This window comes from Lepisosteus platostomus, chromosome 9, assembly GCF_059453375.1.
Source record: "Lepisosteus platostomus isolate fLepPlt1 chromosome 9, fLepPlt1.hap1, whole genome shotgun sequence".
Classification (NCBI taxonomy): domain Eukaryota; kingdom Metazoa; phylum Chordata; class Actinopteri; order Semionotiformes; family Lepisosteidae; genus Lepisosteus; species Lepisosteus platostomus.
Window position 1 is genome coordinate 21485346 of NC_142619.1, and position 24171 is coordinate 21509516.

The window sequence follows — 24171 nt, forward strand, 5'->3', positions numbered from 1 at the left end:
TCGAAACAAGCAGGTTAAAGCTGTAGTTGATTTGGCCTTCTGTCTGTTGATATTGTATTTTAAAATAACCTAAGCAGCTAAATTAGTTTAGGTGTTCCCTCAACAGGGTCAGGAAAGGGTTAAAACAACATTTTCTTTCCCCTTGCACTACCCTCCCATGCCAGCTGTGTGCTCCGAGATCTGATCACAATGATTTTCCACTGTTGAGACAAGTGACCTGTTCCGCAACCTGAAACTATCACTGCATAGCAAATGTTTGCACTTCCTTCATCTTCCATTTGGGCACTTGCATCAGAAATGCAATATATGTGAGGAAAAGAACAGTTTGATAACTGTTTTTAACTGTCAAATACAGTAGAATTAGGTCAGAATCAGAATTTATACAGAGATAGAATTTTTCTTTTTTACCAACTGCTCTGGGAATCCTTAATTGCTGCTGTCAGTCATATGACAAATTGTTGTACTTTTAGAACATTTTGTTACATAACTCGCATGCATTTGGGTTTCTGAAAAATATTTTAGTTATTGCTTGATTTAGGACAGATTTTATGGTTTTTGTTCCAAATTCTGTCTGTATATTTAGTTCTGAAATGATTCCTTCTTTTAATACAGTCCAATGAAAGTCTATGAGAAGTACTTTCGGAAAATGTTTTATGAGCTATAGAATATATAATTACCAGTAACAATGTTTTTTTTCCTTTATGTGCTTTAAAGGACTCAATTTAAGGTAATTTGAGCTGAGCATGCTAGGAAACAGTGGAAGAACAATTCTTGACCTTCATCTGAAAAATCAGAAGAATGGCCTAAAAATGTGAATTTACCTTTGAGACCGTTTCATTTCCTTCATTTGTAATTTTGTAAACTGCGTTAAGTGATTGCATAGGTATTTATAACTAATCATCTGAGCAACTAAGATCTGTCTTGTCAGCAAGAAACTGTACATAGTACACAATTCATTGTAACTAAAGAGTGTGTTGTAAAATTAACACTGTCAAGGTTAATTGTAATGGAAGTGCACCTGAATTACAATTTTCGAAGAAACAAATCTGTCTTTGATCTGTATGGAGGTTTTGGTTTTGTCTTGGGATTTGTCTTGATGTAGAGATTAGAACTTGATTTTTCTTACCTGTACAATTAAGAGAGCCTATTTTCCAACTATAATGCAATCACATTTTACAAAGTGTGCTAAGAAATACACAAAATAAGTTTAGCTTATGATAAAACTTCTATGCACTGAATATAAAGAGTGGAAATGTATGCAGCAGTGCAACTAAAAGTTAGCTTGCTTTGAGTAAGGCTACAGTCTTAGACTAGGAAATGTATTATGCTAGCAAAGCTTTGATCCTGGAGAGATATCAAATAACCTTCAGTCTTTCTGTGCTGCTTGAAAAAATGAGGTCATGAAAACAATTATGATTCCTTACCATTACTGAAGAATTTAATAGCTATTTCTAGAGAATGCAATATCAGTGTTCCCCCCTCCCATCACCTTAACATGGTACATTCCTTGGTAGTGATTCCAACAAATTAATCAAATAGATTTTTCCTTATACAGAATGGCAACTGTTTTGCTTTATGGTGAAGATTTATTTGCGAAGTTTAAACAAGGCATTGCTTAGTGGCTGTAGGCTTTTGATTATTTTTTACAGTAAAATCCTTTCTGTACTCTTTGTGAGTTATGTTTGAGAGCAGGAAGCTCAGGAGAGGCTGTGGATCTTTTCTGAAGCTTCGGATTGCCTAATTAGATTAAGCGAGAGGCTTTCCTGAGATAATCATTTAGTGAGCCTTTTCCTGTAATGAAGCAGGCAGTGGTGAGAGTGTGCGTTGAAGGTCATAGTGTTTTTAAAGAAGGAATATCAGCATGAGCTTAACTCGGAAAGTGACTATCCATGTTTTTTTTCCCACTAATTGTCAGTAAAACTGTTAAGTACTATGAATGTTTTTGTGGAAGAATGTAAGGGGTTCTATATTTCTTGACCCTGGCTATTCTTTTTTGGTTGCTATGGGGGAAGGAAGATGTGTTACGTAAGTAATTTAGTAATTGTCACAAATAGTTTTTTTTACATGTATAGTAGCTGTTGAATTTCTTGTCTTGTGTAGTGTATATGTGTTCTTTGCCTCAAATATTAACCTGTTAACACTTTTCTGAAGTATTTTTGATTGGTTTTCATTGCTGTAAGATTTGGAAACATCTGTTCTATTTTTATTTAGCCACCAAATCATCAAGTCCTGCTTCTATTTTTATTAGAATTAAAAATGTTCCGTTAGTTATAGCTGTGCATTTTCTGATGTGTTCAAAATATTTTATAATGGTATGGAGTATGAATTATTGCATTTTATTTTTTTGGTAGTTATATTGTTATATAATTTAATAAATCTTTGCAATTTCCCTTAAAAAAGCACAAGTCATGTGAATCATGGGTGTGATTTGCAATTAGGTAAAGAATATTTTGAAATATTGGCTTAGTGGTTTGAGGTGATTTTAATTCATATCTTGTATGATATGTATGCAGTGATATGCTGGTTCCCACGGTGATCCTCAGATTAGTCCTGATGGCTTTCCTTCGAAAGTCTAGTATTTCATGTTGAACATTTGCCAGTGTCTAGTAGTATGTATATCCAAGCTATTTTCAGAACAGACCAATAGATTGTTTGGACCCCTACATTGTATTTTCACCTGATTTTTACTTATGATGATGTTTCTTTGGAAAAGACTGGCTATTTAGTTGTAGCAGATATCATACAGCAAGAAGAGATGTATTATTCCATTTTAAAATGTAGTCTTAGCTCATTTTTAAGATGTAATTTTGCATTTCCATTTATCCTATTCACTCAAAAAATTGTGGGTTTAGTAATGGTATGTATTTTACTGACAAGGTTTATTTTAGTCTTTATTTTAATCTTTCCCACTTTGATGTGCACACAGATGCTAATCTTAATACCAGTTAATTAAGTACTTTTTTTTTCTCTTCTCAGGTCCTTGCAAAGTTCATCCTTACGAACTGAGATACCCATCGCCATGAAAAAATAGCCATGACAGTCTGAAGAAAATGACTTTTAATTTAACATCATGCATCCTGGAATCTGATTTCATACATCTTTGAAGGATTTGATCAGGTGTATGGAAAGGATCTGGTTTGATCACTAAGGATTTCTTTCTTCGCGGAGGAAGCACTTTTCTGTCCTAGTTGCAGCTGCATATAGTACTGGAGCCATGGCGAATAATTCAGTGGCATACAGTGGTGTGAAGAACTCAGTGGCTGAAGCCAACTGTGAAGGAGAGTTTGGATGCACAGTTAAAGATTTACGAGTTCTTATGGAACTGCGTGGAGCCGAAGGATTACATAAGATACAGGATTGTTATGGAGATGTTCCAGGACTTTGTGCAAGATTGAAAACATCACCAATTGAAGGTAACTGTTTTTTTGTAATTAAATTAGAGCCTTATTGTTGTTTTGTCATATGTATTTGACAATATTTCATATTTAGCAAAACATATCGGAAAAGCATTCTAAGTGAAAAGTGTGACCATAACCTTTGAGGTTTTGAAAACATGCTGAAATTGTTTACTGAAACAAAACAATTGCAAATGTGGATTTCTTAATCTTTATGGATATTATTAAATGCCAATCTCTTTCCTTCGTAATAACTGGAAGATGATTTGAAATTGACATTGGATCTCATCCAATGCTAGTGATTCTAAAGTAAATTGATTTCATATAGCAGCCTATGGTTTCACACACGCTCTTTGGATTTTAGGAAGTCATTGGGCAGTTAACCAAATTGAAGTGTTTTTTTTTATTATTTGTAGAAATGTAGTAATTTAATCTTTTCTTTAGATGTCCTTTCACAAAACCTTTTAAATATGATTGACACTGGATTAAGCAAAGGCAAAAACTTGTTTGTAAATGTACAATCATTTTAGTTTTTCTGCAAGTACACTATCTCAATGCTTGTGTTTTGGTAAATTAATCTGAGGTTCAGTTTATAGCTGTCAGTCTCGCCGTTTCCTTGAGTATCAGAAAGATACTGGATTTTTTTTAGGAAATTTGATAGTGGAGAAGAGCTGAGCTATTCATATTAATTCAACAGTTCTGTATTGATAGAAGAAAAATTACTGGACTTTTTTGTGGGGGGAACGATATTCAGTATAGTTTTGTTTTCTCGCCTAGTAGGTACTATTTAAGTGTCAACGCATATTCCGTTTGCAGAGATGCAGTTTGCTGTATGAAATAGACCTTAACTAAATTAGCCAAATTAAATTGCCTTTTTATTGACTGAATCTTTTACTTTAAAATATAGCTCTAAACCACTTGAGTTTTACTAAGCCATTATTTTTTTAACGGCCTTTTTAACCCATGCCACATTTTACAGCTTCTTCATGGAGATTTCAGTTAATCACTGTTACTGTATGCCCTTGACTGAACTCTGCAGGGGAGGGGGAATTTGAGTTTCATCCCAGATTAAAATGGCACAATTTCAGCAGAAGTGTTCTTGTATTGTTTTGTGATCATTTTTAAATTTTAGATGGTGTTTAGCGTAGACTCTCTAATCCAGATTTAAAGTGGAATTTTGCCTGATAATTTATGCTGTATTCTAGTACTTTATCTTGTGTATATAGCATAAATGCCTTATTTAGTTATGCTATTATGGTTTGAATTGGCAACTTGGCTCATGCTTGGATTTTTTTTTAGTTTGTAAATGTTTCTGCAGCAAAATTAAAAAAAAAAACTACTTTTTAGCAGAAACAAGAAATTAATGTTCTAGTGATATGCAGTTTATTTATTAGTTTTTGAAGGTGCCTTAGAGCAAGGTGTTTTTTGATTCAAAAGAGAACAATTACTAGTTCCAACAAAAAACTGAACAAAAGCTTCCTTTTATGTTGTGGACATTCATAGTTTACAAATGCTGTGATTTGAGAATAGAGCAGTTACTAGTGATTGTTAAGCTATTTGTTCAAACATTTCTCCAAGGTGACTTGTGGGGATTGCGAACAATTGTACAGCCTGTACAATATATTATACTTGTACATGATTATTGTGACTTAGGAATACTTGTTATAATGGCTCTGGTTAAACAGCACTTTCCTCTGGAGAACTAGATGGATGTTCCACTCTGTTTGCAAAGGAAATGTTTAGCCTCATGTAATAGCTCTTAATTTTGTTAAAGTTTTTCCTTATGGAAAGCTAATTAATGAGTGCTTAAAGGGATGTAAATCAGCACAGTATTGAACCCAGTCCCCACACAGTTATTTCTGTGACTTTTAATGTTTTACAGTGGTTTGCCATTTAGATCCATACATTGTATAAAGTTAAATGTACTTTTCAAGTTTTCAAAGTTAAAATGTCTAGCGAAGTATAACATCTTTATTAGGAACATTATTGCAGTATTTCATATCAAGGTTTTTAAAGGATTTTTGCCATGCAGCTTTAGTAGAGAATATCACCACAAAATATCACAGTTTTTCAAAATATTCAGTAAGTATTTTTGTCATTTGTCATTTTAACATCCAATGTTTGTGTAATGTCAATGTACTATGTCAAATTAAGTAAATTTATAAATTGTAAGTCCTATATTGATCATTGTTATGCTTGTGATACCACTGGTGGTTCTTGGAATAACAGCTCCAGCTCTGAAGCGTTAAAACGTTGTTTGTTATTTACCTGTTCAAATATGGGTAAACATTTGTTTCATAATCAATACTTTTGAATTAGGTCCCTTGCAAATTCAAGAATTTCAATTAATTTTAGGCAGTTTTACAGATTTGTTGGTTGTGATTAAATGAATGCTTTGTGACTATTAAATGAAAGTATTACCCAATAGTCATGAATAATAGCTAGATTTTTTTGTTCTATAAAATGTTTTTAAAGCTGATCTTGCAAAGGTCAGTATTAAGTTGTGAAAGTTTTCAAGTTTTAATTATTTGAAGGTTAAAAGGAACCACTTATTTCACTGCTGATTCGATTGACTCCATTAATACAATGGGAGCATCTTGAATATAACTGTTCTTCTTTTTACCTAATGTTGTGCATTGATCTAAAGAAAACCATTTCAAAACAGGACAAATGCCAACAGTTCAAAACAAGCTATAACTCCCATCAAAGGAGGACACTTTTGTATTATTAGTCTATTTGTATTTAAACTTTTGACTGCAAAAATTCATTAATTGAATCATTATTATATGATTATTATAAATCGAGAGAGATCTCTACAGAGTATTCTAAAACAAGTTTATTTGATAGAAGGATTGATTGCAAAAATCCAATACATCGATGTACCTTTTAGACAACACGAGATGTCACATTTTGTTTGGAAGTTTATATTAAGATCTGTTTTCCTCTTTCCTGTGCTAATGTCATACTTTTAATTCTGAATATCTAAATACTGTGAAGACACTTCACTACCCCGAAATAACTATCGGCTAGCTTCCTTTAAAAAAACTTTTAAAAGATTCTAATTGTCATTACCAAGTATTAAATTTAATGGATGTATCCTGATGTTACAAAGGAAATTAACCTAGATTACAACTCTTGACGTTTGACTTCCACTTTAATTTTAATAACACATTGATTGCATGTTTATAGTGATTTTCATTACAAATTCCAGTTCGCAAACCAGAATGTTTTGATCCCAAAGGGATCACAAAGTGCTTCACATAGGTGGAGGCCTGCATATTTGATCACTGAAAAGCAGCAACCATATCAGTGATGCACAGTTGTCATTAGATAACAGCAGCTCAACAACAGATCAGGTAAAGGTGTGGCAAATGCTTTCACCAGTTCATCTAATGGGAAACATTTATGGAGGCCAGACTGTGCAAGCCCAAAGTGAAATTTCACCAGGGCACCAGTCTCATCTGAAGGGCAACATCGGCAGCACTGTCACTATATTGAGACAGTGGTTTAGAAAACTTTGTTCAGTGGGAAGAATGTCATCTATAGCACCATTTAAAACAGGAAACCTGGTTTTCATCCCAGTTTGCGAACTACCATGCTTAGTCTCTGAGATCTGATGCAATCAGCTTACAAGGTAGTAATGTAATTTATTTCTTTCATCTCTTTTAAAGTGATTTGTTTCTGCAATGACAGAACGGAAAGTACTTGAATGATACTCTATTGTTACAAGTGTCTTAATTTCCAGCATAATTTAGCAGAGAAATGATCACCATTTTTCTAGAATCTGTGCCCCTTTGCAGTGGTTTTAAAATGGTGGGGTGCACAAAGTAGCTGATTCATAATAGTGTTGGTATAAATTTCCTCAAAAGTAGCACAAGTAATTCTAGTGAATATAATTAGTGCCCTTTTTGTAAAGGAATGCATAAAATCTGTCTTGAAGATATATCATAGAGTATATTTCACAACCATAGTGGTACTAGAATGCTGAGAGCATAACAGAAAATAAAACCTTAAAGTGTATTTTTCTCTGTGTGTATACGGTCAACTTGCAACTTACTGGGTCTCAATTTCCACGGTCGGCATTGGAAAATAAAAAAATGCTTTATTCTTTGAAAACTTTGTCAAGCATGCCTACAACAACTAGTTAGTGGGCTTATACAGTCATCTTATTTACTCTTATGATACTGTTTTTATATTTATATTGAATATCTTGAGTTACTGTAAAATGTTAGTGGGAGGTTTTCATAAGGGTTAAGGCTAACTTTGTTTTTTTACCCTACTCAAAATCCCTGACCCTTACATAAATTCCAAGTCGACTAGAGATGTAATATGTAACAGACAAGGATCTTTATTTTATTTTGATGTCGTAATCAGGCTGTTTGTTTTCCAATCAGTCACTCTGTGCTCTGAAATCTATGCTGTTGCTGCATAGTTACACCGTGTAGGTATTATTGTTAGACTTACAAACTGTTCTTGATAGATTTCTTTGTGAAAATTATTATAATTCAACAGTGATACTGAAGGGATTCAAATATATAATCTGCTTAATGTTCTCTTTAATTTTTGATGTCTCAGTGCATTGAAGTATTTATATTAAATTAATTCTAAATGTACATTCTTGCTACAGCCTTTCTATATTGTATGCATGCTGCTGTTAACTTCTGCACCAATAGTTTCATTTTACATTAAACTTGAAGACCACACAAGTGGTTTGTGTTTGTTGCTTTAAAATAAATACCTGTAGTGTGTAAGGCTAATGAATGTAAGGTTTATTAGCAGAATGCTTTGTAAAAGGAAAATATTTACAAAGATTTTCACACAATGATGAATGGAATCTCTTCCATAGATTTAGATGAAAATTAGAATCATTACATACCCTGCCAGAGTTTCCTCTATGGAAAAAAAAGAGTGTAGCAATATGTTGAGTGCAGCAATACAGTAGTGTGGCATTTCTCCTGCTGGTTTGCAGGCCTTTTTTTATAACCTTTTAAGCTGTAAAGCTGTAGTATTCATCCCCAATAAAGTGAACATGCCATTTGGAGAAAGTCTTTTTTTTCTCCTTTACACAGTAAGTTCAGTAATGGATTATTTTGAAAATGATTATCAACATGCCATTTTATGCTGCTTTTGAAATGTATCTGTCAAGTAAGATTGCCACTATAATGTTAATTATAGAAATGTCTGTAAGAGCCATTATGGTGTATAATACAAGATTTCCTACTTAAAAGGGCTTTAATTGGACACCAGATTTCACGTTGCTTGAGGATTTTTGTCATGAAATTAAAATGTGATAATTTTCAAGAGTAAAGAAAATGTAGTGTTTTTTGTACCATTTCTTGAATACCTTGAATAGACTTAATGTTTGTATAGTTTATTGCAAATGGTATCTTTTTGAGGTTTTATGCCATCATACTGTGACAGTATTCCATTATGGAGTTACAGAATTTATATCAAGAGAAGGTATCATTACCCCTTGAAAGATAATTTCAACTGAGCTATTACTGTAAATATTTAAAATGCTTCTCTGGCTTTTCATTGAAGTAATTATTAATTGTGAATGTTGCCACTCCCCTCTGTAAGTGCACTGAAAGTTAATTTCTTTGCCCTGCAGTCTCAGACACCTGTACCAATATTGTGGAGCAATTACCCAAAATAATGAATGGAAATTGCATATGGTCTTGCATTTTGATATTTTTGTGACAAAAGGTTCTGGTAATTTCACTACAGCCTCCATTAGATGTGCAGAAGTGTAAATCTGATGCACCTAGTTTTTTGCAGTAATATAATTAACACTGAACAGTGAAATTAAATGCTGTAACTCTTAACAGAATCCTTGCAAAGGTCATAGCCGCATTTTGTATTATTCTTGCTACTTTTGTTAGTCTGCTCAACAAAATTGAAGTCTTCCGAGTAATTACTCAATAGTTACTCAATTCAACAACATGGAATGTTAAGTACTTTGAACAGAAATAATTCATCTTTTGTTGACATTAATGGTCATTGCTGGTCCTTGAAGATCACCTTGATATTGGATGCATCTGTCCCTTCTACCCTATAAGGTTTCATTAATCATTTTTTCTTTAAATGATTTTCAAACTTCTTTGCCACACTTGACACATAACTGCACACCAGTTGATACACTATACTAAAGCAATTAATCTCTAAAGCCTTTACATGTTATGACCCTGTCGGATTACCATACATGGCTAGTTTTCTGTTTGTGAGGGGGCTTTTTAGTCTCCAGTGTTATGTTTAATGTCTGTAAGCCCACAGCACAGATCCGAAAAGCTACAACTTAACAAAAAACGCATCATGTTGGGGTCTGGAGATGGTGCATCTCTGACATGAACAATTTCCCTAGTATCTTTAAGAGTTACAAAAATATATGTGGCTCTGTATTTCAATAATATACAGTATAACCTTTTTTTAACATTACTTTTAGATTGAACAATCAGCACGTCTGTTTTATGTTTTAATTTACAGTATGCGTGTTATGCTGTTGGTTTCTAAAGGAGTGCTCTAAATGCAGCATTGGTCCATGGCTTCACAGCCCTTAGTAACTTTGAACAGTTGGAAGTGAGATACAAAGCAGCAGGATTTTTTTTAATGGATTTGGACACAATACATTAGGTTTTATCACTTTAAAATAACCCCAGGAAAATATTTATAGAACTAACTTAAAATCTGAAGTCCTGTTCTGTAAAGGTAAGATATGTATTTATATGTAATGTATCAATTGGCTTCTGCACATACTCCTCATTAATATTAATGAATAAGCCCAGTTTTTAATATTAATATGTATATTTGCTCTCTGCAGTTTTTAATTTTTCCCTAATGCTTTTTATGTAGTCCTGTTGTTCATTTTCTTTTGTTTGTACTGAGTGTGAAACTGCTGTGTTTAGGAACACCCCTGCTGTTTCCTATCATTTGTGGACAATAATTAGAATGATTATTGAAATCTTAAATGAGCTTGTTCTTTTTCTTACCTTGCTTTACACCCATATTTACTCTTAATGATAAACAAAATGAACACTTTCCTCTGGGTAAAAAGTTTCTTAAATAGAAAACAAGATGAAATCGGCTTACTCAAGGTCCACAAAGGTGCTGAATTTTAAAAGTGGACTATTGGGTTTTTTATGACATTTTACCATTGGCATACATTTCAAATAGTTTAATAATGTAAGCTGTTTCTCATACCAAATAATTACTGTATTAATGCAAAATGTAATTTGACTTGTGACTACAATTAAGTAGAGTTTCTGAATGATTTGCAAAAGTGACTTGAAATCACAACCACATTGTTTTTTTAGATTTATCAAGTAATTGGGGAGTGTTAGTACAGAATATTGTGTAGCTGTGTACTGCTTCCCTTTCACAGTGAACTAAATACCTCTTTCATGCGGAAAGTTTGCTGACACTGATAGTTGGCTCTTATCCAGCATTGTGAGGCAGAGGATTTTGCACTCTAAATATGCTGATTATTAAAATCAAAGCATAAAAAACTGGAAAGGATCAAACTGTCTGGACTAACCCTAATTTGGTCTGGTATCTCTGGCACCTCTAGGCACTTGAAACAAACAGAAATTTGGAAAATTCCTTCCAATTCACAATTTATTGCAGTTTTTTGCCATCTTAAAATTTGTAAGATAAAGTGCATATCCCATTAAACTTCAAAAGCGACTAACAGCTCTCAACTCCAGTCATTTGTTTGCCTATGCTATTAACTTTGTATCTCAGGATGTTTTCAGTTGGAACAAGTAAAGGTTTAGTCCATGCTGAAAAGAGAAGAAAAACGCAATGTTTCGGCCGTAGAGCCTTCTTTGGGTGTGATTTCTGATACAATTTCTGATACTTACATTTAATAATCTTCTTTTTTAGAAGGTCTATGAGCCTGCATGCATCCCGTAGCTTTTCCATCAGACGGTGAATATGTATAGACAGCTCAAGTTAAACAAGAAGAAAAAAACAAATTGACGTCAGGTATATAGGGGTTCCAGGAACGCAGGCGACTACCAGCCCAAGAGTCCAATCAAGTTAAATGTGTGTCAGTGATGCATTTACCTGTATCCCTGAGATCACTACATAACTGTGTAGCAGCATGGTGGTATTTGCTGTCATCACCACTCATCCATATCTAGCATCTTCTTTTCTATACAAGCCAAACGACTTTGTAAAAGGATAGTTATTTGGTTTCATGTTACATTAATAAGCATTTCTGAGAATTTGATAAAATCCTCAAAAGAAGTTGACTGATTTGGCACATCCAATTCTTTGCCTGACTTTAATTTGGTTTCATTTCTATTTAAATATTCTGACTTCAAAACTTCATTTAAAGTTCAACATTTAAAGAGCAGGAATATACATATTTTTACATTTTACATTAGACGTTGTTTAAGGTAGGTTATTTAGGAATTCTCTGATACAGGTAAGTCATTTACAGTAAGTCGGATAAAGTGAAACCGGAGAGATCCATCACATACCTACAAAATGGCAGTTATGCCCATTCAAGATATACCAGTCCTACAGTAATTACTTTGTCCTTTTTAAAGCATTAAAAATGTAAAGCATTATGGAACTTTCAGTTTGTTAAATTAGTCATCTTTGACAGAGGGTGTTGGAGATCTGCAAGAACAGTTCCATATTCCCTCTGTTACATTAAGGCTTTATAACCGTAAGCTGTGAACTGTAAGCTTTGACCATGGAATGTGCCAAATGGAAAAAAGCCCTTTTTTATACTTAAAATTTTGTACAAGTTGTTATATAATAGACGTAAATATAAGGATTTTCTATTGAATAAATTATACATATTGAATATAACACGCACCCGAAGAAGGATCCACAGCCGAAACGTTGTTTTTCTTCTTTTTTCGGTGTGGAATAGACCTTTACTTGTTCATTTACAGCCATATTAAACAAAATGTACCAATTAATGTTTTTATTAATATTTTCTGTTCAATTTTAAATGTACTTCCAAATAGTAACTCTGAAGAAAAGCAGGTTGCCTTTGTTCATGACTTTGGTGTTTTTGAATATATAGTCCTCCAAATGTTCCAGATTTAAAAGTTTCAGCTTGCCTGTCAGAGCAGGACATTCTTTTAATCTTGGGAATGACGGCTTAATCTGAAATTAGTTCAGGAGAAAAACTAACTTGTTTTGTAATGTGATGACCAAATCTTTGCCCAGTTTTCTTATTGGACTTTCTAGTATATTGTGGAATTTTAACATCCCTTGATTTAAATTCTTTATATAACTGTTTATCCTGCCATTGTTTGCATTGTATTCCTTTCCACATTAATAACACAATAATGTCAGCATGTGTCTTTTTCATAGCTCCTTTAAACTTAGTATTTTCCATCTTGTAAACAGTTTACATTTCTGGTACCTGTGTGAAACTTTTTTCACTTTTAAGTAGACCAATGTTTGACATGTCTATTTCTATCTAAATATTTTTGGATTTTGTTTGCACCATCTTTAAGTAATTTACTTACTGCATCAGAATTAAGATCCCTGATATGAATTAGGAAAAGCAATAATTCTAATGCAGATCTTTATGAAAAGATTATAGTATTAACTCTATCTCAAACATTTTTATTTAATTTTCAGGTTTGATACCTAAGTGCCAGCATAGTTTGCCATTAATTATTTTTTTAATTCAAATATTGAGCTCAATATCCCCCTTTACCAACTGTAGTCAAGTAAGTTAAGGCCTGTGTTAACTATGAATGTCCTTTAATGGTATCCTCAAGCTATGGAGAAGAGGGTGTGAGTAGAAATCACCATCAAAGTGACAATAGATATTGTTATTGGAACAATAATCGACAATAATAGTTAATACTTTTTATTATGTAGGTTTTTGTTTAACATAATTGTAACAAGGCTGATAATGTATAAATTTATATTTAAAACAAAGCAAGACTGTAAAAGTCTTGATTAATACAATTTTGAGATGTTTGCATCAAGAAGCCTCACATGTAATTGTAGATGTATTCTTTTACCAAATCTGCCTGTGGAATTGCTGTGTTGTCTGTAGATAAACAAGTTAATAATCTGAGGTCAGTGTCTTGGTGTTTCCAGGTTATTCAGCCATTTTGTTGAAGCTGATGATCTGGCATCTGTCACTAAACAGGTGGATGAGATCTTTGAATCAATCGGCTACTATTAGCCAAACAAGTTAAATGGATCAAATGACTCCCTTTTGTTCATAAGCTTTTATGATCTTATGAGTCACAGTACTCTGTCAAATTAATTTCAGCATATTGGAATTAGGAACTAAAAGATTGTCAGTGGTATAATTTCTCTTAATACAGAATACACTGACAACTTTGTATTGTTTATAATGAGTTGTTGCTGTTATGACTTCCAGTGTCATTCTTGCTATGAAACATGCTGATGAAAAAAAGCTTTTTATATTAACTGTGTAAACTTGGCATGCATCACAGTTCCTGCAACTTAATCTTCTGCGCTGTCAGTTCTGTAATATTAAATTAAAATGTATTTTAAGAACAGAAGCGAAAATTAATATCCTTTTGCTCAGAACACTGTTAGACTAAGCAAGAAGGTGATGTCATCAAAAACAGCCTAATCAGTTTTCATTTTCAATAAAAATCACTTTCTCATGAATTACTGTTATATACTTTTCTACGGAGGGCATGTTTTCAGTTGCTGAAATATGATTGCGTTAGCTCATAATTGTGCATGCTGAGTGCCGTTACTTTATAAAATCAAGTATCTACAGGTCTGAATGAACCTACTTTGTGAAAGGGATAACTAGGCAGAGAAGATTAGTACCTAGGTTTAAATTAGCCCAGGTTATGCCTTTTGTTAGGGATGAATGTCTGAGCATTGTAATCCTGCTTTGGTTAGGTATAAGTATATGCATTACTTTTGCTGACCAAGGATGATATTCATGTAATAAATGTCCTTTGAACAACTCAAAAATGCTCATTTTTGCTGTTCCAGTAAATAATACTTAATAAAAGCATTATTGCGGTTATGAAAAAGTAATGAGATGGCTTAACAGAGTAGTTGAACTTTGTGAAAAAGGTTTAACACAGCCACTTTTTTTTTTGCTATCTGTTTTCCAAAAATACTCTTAAAAGCAAGAATGATAAATAGAATATATGCCTCTGATGGAGATAATGTTAATTTCTTACTGATATTTACATTTTTTGTTCAACTAAACCACCTTGGTGATCTAGTAAAGGGAGCATATTTGCCATGATCAGGAGGCCGGGTCCATATCCGACCCGGCCATACTTAACTTGTAAGTTGGGAGCTGGTTTGTTGTTTCCTGCATTGGAAAATGGCATGTTATCTAGTCTCGGAAACTACTTGAAATGATTTACAAGATTACTGCTGTTTGGTCAGCAACTTATGTGTGTGGCGCTTAGGTGAAATACAGATGGCATTCTTTGCTCATAAATAGTAATTATGCTTTGTAACGTTGAATTAATTGATATTTTAATCTTTGTATGGTTAAAAATGAATGAAGCAATTCCCCATCAGTTTAGAACTATCATTGTAATTGTGTTTTAATTATGTAATGTTCTTCAAGCTAATGGTCTTTTTTTTCTATGCGTTGACTCACAATTTGGAATTGCCAGTTTGAGTTCAGAGATCAATCTCTGAAGAGCACAGGGAGAAGGAGAATTTATGCATATGACATCTACCCCTCTACCTGCCTTGATGTTTTGCACTACAGTTGTGTACCAAAGAGTTAGTGTTCATTGCAGGAGTGATGTGTCTTGCATGGTCTCAAGCAGGTCCTAGCCCTCAGTATGACTGATGCAGTCATACATTAAAACTCATGTTTTAATCTCTAAAAACGCACCACATTAAAGTGCAGATACTTTTGTGTATAGAATTGAAAGTTTGTCAAGTAGTAAATACTCTGAGGAATTCTCACATGGCCAGGTGGGAGGTGGGAACATTTTATGATTCCATCATGATGTGTCATTTGAACATTTGATCTTGTGCATGCATTCTGTCTGAACATATTGCCTATTGTTGCAGTGACAACATTCCTGACAACATTTTTTATTTAGAATATTAAAACTATCCAGCAAAACAATGCATTGAGAACATTAGAATATAGTAAGAGGCCGTATTTATGCGCATAGTAGAGGTATATACAGAAGTGTATATCACATTCTTTGTGGTGGTTCTCGGGAGTCTTAGAATTGAGAGTAGTGAAATTAGATTTTTTATAATTCTTCTAGTTTATATTGATGAACAGCACTAGGGTTTCAAAATGAGTTTTACTAGTACTAGGTTACATTTTGTCAAGTAAAAATAAGTCTGCCAACAATGATAATTTGAATAATTATTGATTAAAACTGTAATCCTAAATAAGCCTTTTTGTTTAGCGAAAATAAACGTCTTTACATGCAAGCTTGTGATCACCAAATATTCAGATTAATCCTTGCAGTTCATCTGAGATCTGTCAAAGATGAAAGCACATGATGTCCTTGTGTACTGTACAGGAGAGAGTATTGGGCCTGTGTTTTGGGATTTATTTAAGCATAAAAGCTCAGTTAAAATAATCTTAAATAGCAGTAGGGAGATGTATTTTAATCATGCGCCAATATCTATCTTTTGGATGTGAATTTTGTAGTACTCACTGCTATGGTGAGTTGTTTTTGACAAATAGTTTTGACAGTACAATATTAATAAAATGCTTTGCTGTCAGCTTGTTTTCATTGGGAATCAAAGCAAACGGCTAAGAACATTACTGCAGCAGTGCAGGATAAACCTTTGCCCTTTGGCTCAGTGATAAGAATGAGTCATCATAAACTCATCTGCTTTGGGAATAAGCAGAAGAGTAAATCCCTCCGCCTCCCCAATTATGTTAGAAGATCACTGTTAATGTACAGTGGAGTTTAGATTTTTCTATATGACTCAGCAACGGACCTTGTCCTATTGTTTTGAAGATGCCTGCTTTGAGTAATGTGGTCTTCAACCAAATGTTGCATGGAACATTACAGACAAATTCCCATTTGGCAAATGAAGTAAAATATAGCATTAACAATAACACGGACTAACTGCTTAATTATACAGTTTTCACCAGTATCTGTTATAGAAAACAATACCATTTAGTTAATTTAATGTTAGCTGTTGTAGCACTTGTATAATGGTCATTTGTAGTGAAATATGGAACATGCTTTGCTTTGAGGACCTCGATATTCGATATTTGTGATTTCCCCTATTGGGTCATTAACCACTTTTTCTGCATCTGCAGACCAAATTGGTCTATATATAGGCTGTACAGCAGGAGAGTAAATGTGGAGACCCCATTCCACAGCATTTTAATCTTGCATGGTTTGCTGACTGATCAGAGTAATGCAGGTATGTGACTCAGTGTTGTGCTGCAAAATAAAAGAAATGTTAAAACTCTGTACATTGTCAAAGTCCCAGTTCTTGTGTACCTGGAAAAGGATAAAATAAATTATAAGAGAATAAGACAAATTGCGAGAGCAAAAGTGAGTTTGAGTGGGAAGGAATCGCACAATTTATATTCTTGTCTATTAGTGTGTAATAACAGTATCTGCATTTATAATGTATAATAACGACGTAAAAAGTAAACGCTCTACTAAGAATGAAAAAAAACTAACTCTAATATGGGGTAAACTCTTAATATCTTAACGGTGGTCTAATTTAGTTGTTTGCACATGCAATAACTTTAATTGCAGGGGGGGAAGTAGTCATTTTCATTAAAAATACTACAAATAATTAGTGACAGTCTTTCTGAACTGTAATAACACATTTTACTACCAAAATGTACGATTCTGCGAGCCGTGGAGTTATACACTGTCTGTGTCCCAAATGCCGCATCAAGCCCTATGCCTTTCCTCCAAGTCCATAGTTCTGTGACATAGCATGAGCCTTCGAGCATGCACCGTTGGTTACACGGCTTTCCTTGCTGCTTTCATGCTGCTTCTTTTCCAGTGGCCAATTCCACAAGGAGAGAATTGTTTTAAAGTTTTTTTTTTGTTCTTCGCTCATAGTTTGATCAAATTGAATGTCATCTTGTCTGTCCCTGTACAGAATTCATGACATATCGTGCTCGTTCCCGATGAGCAGGCTCGACTCAAAACGGGCAAAGTAGAGCTCTGTTTATTCAGAGCTTTGTACTATTAAAAACATTTCAACTCGTCTGTCCCAGTACAAAAATTACAGTACGAGGAACATAACGTGTTCATTCACATTAGACAGGATTGTTTGAAAGTGGACAAAGTAAAACTATTTCTTTAATTTAAAAGCAATACAATGTTTTATAAATCTTAAGTGAGCAGCGTCTTTTGCTAAAGTAAAAAACTGCTTAGTATTTTTATGGTATTGAAAGATTTCTCAACTATATGTTGCATACTAGTCCTTATTTTCTTTTTTCCATACATGTAGAGGTTCCTGCTGCCTTTTTCATGTAAACCCTTTTACATAGGATATGTTAAAAAAACTTTACCATCTTAATAGCTCAAAAATGTAATTGCAATATTTTGTTAATGTGGCTGGTTAGTTCAGTTATTTGAGCATGGGCTTAATGTCAAAGTCATGGTATCAATGTATTTGTGGGATGTGCACTATTTAAAGTGTAGTATAATTTATGGTTATTTCCAATTCATCAAGTTATCTTGATCTCTAGATTCTGTTTTTTTAGAGAAAACTCTAAAATTGAAAGATTGGAGACTATTGTAGGGCCAGCACATGAATTTTATTTAAATCTTGAATTTTATGACTGGGTAACACCTGGCGGATGACATACAGATTAATGTAGACAAGTGATTAAAAACATCAACTGAAACATGAGAAACTGTAGTTGAAGAGGCTGCTTATGAAATACAAAGCTGTTTAATCTTCTGCACTGTGAGAGAAATAAAAGACAAGCAATATTAGAATATATAGATAGAAGTGTAGAATTTAAGTCAATAAATGCAAGTAAAACCTCAATATCGTGTACAATTTCCAATGTTATTAAAGGTATTGATGTTATAGAATAAGTGCACAGATGAGCCCTCAGATAAATCATGGAGCTTTAAAGAAATGCCCTGCATTGACATGCAGAAGGAATCTTTTTGGTTTAAGAAAAAATGAAAGAACCAGATCCAAATATTCAAATTCCTTAAAAGCATTGACAAGCCTGTGGACTTCTGATCTGTAACATTTATGTTTGTGAAAATTTACAGATAGACAGGTGTTTCATTTTTCTCACATGCTGCTCAAATTAAAACTGTTGTAGTTGTGAATTGGTTCAAAAGCATTGAAATGATGTTAATGTGTGCATTGTTGTCAGTGATCAAAATCAGGTACGGAATAGCTTTGTTGGCATTATTTTTCTGCTTTGTTTTATGACTCATTTACTCTGTAGAAATGTAAGTGGATCTTTCATGTTTTGTTAATTGTAGTTTTTATGTTCTTTTTCAGGTTTAAGTGGCAATCCTGCAGACATTGAGAAAAGGCAAGCAGTGTTTGGAAAGAACTTTATACCTCCAAAAAAGCCAAAAACATTTCTACAATTAGTATGGGAAGCATTGCAAGATGTTACGCTAATTATTCTAGAAGTTGCAGCCATAGTTTCATTAGGCCTTTCTTTTTATAAACCTCCAGGCGGAAACACAGAAGGTAAGACCTAATTTAAATACATATATTTTGTGTTCTTGAGTCCTGTGATGGCCAAAAACTATAAAGTTCTGTGGTGCACTTACAAGATTAATCCTGGAAATGCTTTATGTAGTTGACATTCATTAAAATTAAATTCATTAACATAGAATAGACTTAATTATACTATACGTTTTTGAAGTCATTTCTAGGTAAGTTTTGTTTTAAAGATCACTTTCATATCCATGTATCCATTACAGTGTTGTCAGGGAGCCGGGGCCTATCCCGGCAAGCAGTGGGCACAAGGCGGGATACCCTGGACGGGACATTAGTCTCTTACAGGGCACACAATCACTCCAGGGCCAATATTCTTAGAAACCAATTACCCATATGTCATTGGCGGTGGGAGGAAACTGGAGCACCCGGAGGCAGCAAACGCGAACACAGGGAGAAGATAGAAATTCCACACAGCACTGCACCCAGGGTCCCAGAATGCAGAGCAGCAATGCTAACCTCAGTGCCACCGTGCCTCCCACAATCATATCCATTTCTGCTACATGCTAGTAGTGCTGGGAGAAGTCTCCCTCCCCCTTAAATTATACCAAAGGTCATGTGTTTTGGAAGTATTGAGTCATGGTCATATTAAAGTGCCTAGTCTTACCTAGTATTCTCTAGCCACAACAGGCAGTTCATAAATATCAGCATTGAACACCACCATATATATAATAACATTATCTCTTGACACATGTGGCTTCTGTTTCTATGGATACAGTTGAATGGTTCTTCATTTGTCATCCCTTGTAAGCATGGCACATATTAGGCACATTTGTCTATTATGAGTTCTGTTGATTTGTGCTTTCTCTTTAACAACAATTTCTAAGTTCCTAAATTTTGTCTCGACTCGTATACAGAGGATGCATTACTTTTAAATTAAGTCCTTTGAGTGGAATTCCATTTGAAGCCATCATACCATATCATACCATGTTGGCTGTTTTATGGATTGTAAAGTGGATTAGAGATTATAAACTACAAATCACACAGAATAATGTCATTGACTGTTTTATATTTTTATTTTTACATGTTTCAAAAAAGACAAGACTAGCTGAGTCAGTAGAACGCAATGAAACATTTACTCACACAAATGATCAAATGCGATCTTCATGGGAGAAAAAAATCTGCAAATGTTATGGTTCCCTTAACCTATAAATGGGCTATTGTAGTACCTTACAAAAGTATTTAGACCCTTGCACAGTCTTCACATTTTATTTCTTTAAAATTTGCAATCCTGACACTTTGAACTAGCAATGAATATTTAATAAGTAAACATCCTTCTCCACACTTAAAGCAACAACAGTGTCAATAAGAAATAGTAATGATTACATAAGTGTTATTACCCTTTCACAAAATTGGAAAGCATAGAGCCCTGAATATTTTTGGAAGGAACTGCACATTGTGATTAGCAACTCACAACTGCACATTGTGATTGTCATCCATTGAGATGTACTGATTAGTATTATATCATAATGCAATCCAAAACCATTGGGTGACATAAAGTCCCTACTTCATCACATACAGTAACTTTTCTGTACACTTATCCTTGTTAAATGAGCAAGGATACAAGTTACAAGTTACACATATACAATAAAATAGGTGTGTAATTTTTTCTCTTCATGTGTACTTTTCTACAAATGTATCACTAAATTGGTTTGAAAGGTCCTTGTTCTTCTATAGTACTGTAAAGGGATAAGCAGTTATTTAACTGAAATTATGGTTGATTTAAAACCCATGTACTGTATTTCTCAATTGACTTTGAAATAGTTTACTTTCCTTGCATTTTTAATGAGAAGAGTGTTGCATTTTGCTCATTGACATGATTCTCAGCTATTAGAAATACCACAACATTTGAATTATGAAACAATACCTAATTTCTCATGGAGGGTAGTATTGGGTTAATTTACTTCCCCGGGGACATTGATCTTAAGGGAAAGAAAAGTTTTTTTTGTTATTAATCATCCATGAACCCAGTGCTTATGGGCATGTTTTTTTAAATTGCCATATTCTGTTTGCACAAGTGACAAAAGTTTCTAAATTACCTTTGCTCAAGTTATCATGACTAGCTAAAATTCTTTAGCTTTGTAGTATGTTTCCCTTTTGTATCACATTTGCTCACAGGACTTGCTGATGAATGATGCAGTAGAGTCTAACTACCTCCGTGTTGCAAATTATATTTGTCAGCCCATTTTGCTGATAATTGCTGGGGTGCCATCTGTTATAACTTGGCACACTGTAGCAGTAACTGATCAGACCTTTTGTTATGCAACAGACTCTGGAGCTCAAGAAGCTCTTCTGCATAAGTATCACCTACCACTATATTATACTAAAGAATCAGAGCAGTGTTAGTACTTGGTCACAAACTGAATAAAATGGAAATGTATTTTTACACAACGACTCTCGTATGTTGCTGGCCAACTTTGTTTTGTTGGGTACAGTATTCCTTGCTAGATGAATATAACATAAAGGTTACAAATGAGAGGAAGCCATTTGGTTCGTTTAGTCTGTCTGGCGTCGGACATTTAGAAACTTATTCCTTTTTCTCAAATTATGTAATGTTTTTTGCAAAAACTTTATAAATTCCCTTTCAACAGTTGTGCTGTACAGTTACTTTCTGTAATTCAAGTAGCTCATATTTTTAAAAGAATGTACGGAGATGTCTCCATCTTTTCTCAACTCTGTTCTGGATTACATCTTCTACTTTGCTTCATGATTTATTTTGTATTGTCTTCTAGCAGTGAATTCCTTCATCATTGCTTCTTGCTCAATTCAATTTCCAAATATATTCTGTACAAAAATATTCAGCCAGCCGCTAGTCTTTGAACTTGTCAAATTCATTATACCCTTCCTCATTTTTGCCATCAATATAGAGATTAACAAACAAAAAAGAAAAACTGCCCTTATTACATACAAATGTGATAAACTAATGGACAAGAATGTGAGTTTTATGTGAGTAGCAGACTACAAATGGTTAAAGTTTTTTTTTCCCCATAGGTTTTCATTGTTCTTAATTGTTTCACCTCCTATTAGGCTGATTAAAATTTATTTTTTTCATTGTTAGAAACGCATTAGTTAAGCTTAACTGATCAAATACTTAATGTTGGCTTTTTAACGGACATTGCATTAAGACCTCTGTATTCAGCAATATAATCATGATTTTTAGAAGTCTCGACAAAAGCTGGACCTTGTAGGCTTTGCCAGATTGTAAAAACATAAAGGTTGCAAATGAGAAGAGGCCATTCGGCTCATCCAGCCTGTCTGGTAGTTAGTATCAAAATGATCTAAGGAAGCTACTGTGTTTCTTGAATGAAGGCAGTGTATCATGACGTGCTATATGTAGGTTATCCATGACTGCAGTTCTTGTGCAGTGCTTCAATCCTGCAACCTCCATAAATTATCAGCATTTAAGACCTTAGAGATGTTTTAAATTGATTCCAATTAAAGTTCAAGCAATTAGCTCGGTAATATTTCAGGTAGAATGGAAACAAGAAGGTTCTGAGGCCCTAAAAGTCTGGATTTATACACTACTGATGCAGTATATTTCCTCCGTACCTTTGTTTTGCAGGTCCTGCAAATGCATAGAATAACCAGTCATAATACAGTTCTATAGATATGAGGGTCCAAATCCTGAATAATGTACAGTTAATTTTAGAGAAATGTAAGCAGGGAAAGCAGGTCTAAGTTGCATTAATTACAGTTTAAAAGGTGATATACAGTATATCATGGGTTTATGTAGCAGCACCATATCCTGTAACCTTAAATTGTATCATTTATGGATGCAATCTGCAATGGCATATTATGCTTTATGTTTTACTATATATGCTCATAATTGAGTGTACTTGCTCATATATTGAACACAAATATTATTGGTTCACTTTAAGAATATCTCCTTTCTGAGTGTTCAGTAATAAATTTGTATTTTTATTACACACAAGTAGATTTGGGTTTTACTAATCAAACCCACTTGAGATAAGGAATTTTTTAGATTAAACAAGTAATTATCTAATTTGGACCAACCAGAAACATTGCAGTGTTTATGGAACTTGTTATGATGAGAGCCTGTATGTCGCCCAACCTGATGATGTATATTATTAAAAAACTCTGTCAGTTGCCTAATACAGTAGCTGAACAGTGAAAACATTGCTCAATGGCTGCTCAATGTCCTGTTATTAACCACACAGCGGTGTGATACACACTCCTGGTTTTTGGAAGGAGGAGTACAGTCCAGCAGGTTTTATTGGTAATTTCTATTCTTTAATGAGTTGAGACCTAAGGGCATGGGTAATAAAGGGCAAATAAAGTGAAGGGTTAATTCATATCAAGTCACTAAGTAACAGTAGTGAAATGAAAGCCAGGAGAAACAGTCCTTCAAGCTCTTAGAGTGAATGTCTGTGGCATATAAAGTATCAAGAATTAACTGGATTCATGAATGGGCTTCTCTAAGGGAGAAATTACATTATTCCTTATATAAGGTGGAAAATATGCCTTTTAGGATTTCAGGTATTATGTTGGAAAATGGGTATACATCATATTAAACGCATTGTTAACAAAGATCTTTTTTCGTTGTATGTTGTCCCAGTGATTTTAAGAACATAGTGATTGAGCTCCAAAGAGTCATTTGCTTCATGACCAGTAATTTTGGGCACCAAATCGAATTGTTGGACACTTAACTCCTTGACCCCTCACTCCTTTCTCACTGTTTAGTATTCCGCATGTTTCTAAACAAAGATTCTATTTTTGTGTTGCCGGCACCAGTGGTGAAAAGTAAAGAAAACAACTCTATTCTGCAAAATGACTAGAGTTTATTAGTTTATATTGACAGCGCATGTGGAGTAGTTCTGATCAAGTGGTTATCCAACACTGCATTTTATTGAATGTTCATTTTTGTCTATTGAGCTTAATTTTCTGTCTGTAACCTAAACAAAGTAACATCTCTAGCTCAAGCTGTATTGATTCCCACAGTCACTAAGACTTTCGAGGTTAAGATCTCTCAGGCACTGGAGTACGCCTGGGTTAGTGGTGGTTTGTAAGCCAGTGATGCATCACTCTTATGGGTACAATTAATCAATATATTGTTCTTTTGGTAACAAAAGTATGAAGACACATTTAATCTTTCTCTGGCGATAGTTAAATT

The 24171-nt window shown here is 33.9% G+C and overlaps 1 protein-coding gene across 6 annotated transcripts in view; it reads left to right on the forward strand.

The window, feature by feature from the left end:
- atp2b1a (ATPase plasma membrane Ca2+ transporting 1a) overlaps nucleotides 1–24171 on the forward strand; it is an 80087-nt gene that overhangs the window by 17659 nt on the left and 38257 nt on the right. For 5 of the 6 annotated variants that reach the window (XM_088647175.1, XM_088647174.1, XM_088647178.1 and 2 more), the window contains exons 2-3: nucleotides 2977–3413; nucleotides 18813–19010. In XM_088647175.1, the coding sequence (XP_088503301.1) occupies nucleotides 3215–3413; nucleotides 18813–19010 (397 nt within the window). In that variant the 5' untranslated portion in view covers nucleotides 2977–3214. Of the gene's footprint in view, nucleotides 1–2006; nucleotides 2026–2976; nucleotides 3414–18812; nucleotides 19011–24171 lie in introns of those variants that run through there. The other variant, XM_088647176.1, reaches the window with a different exon arrangement.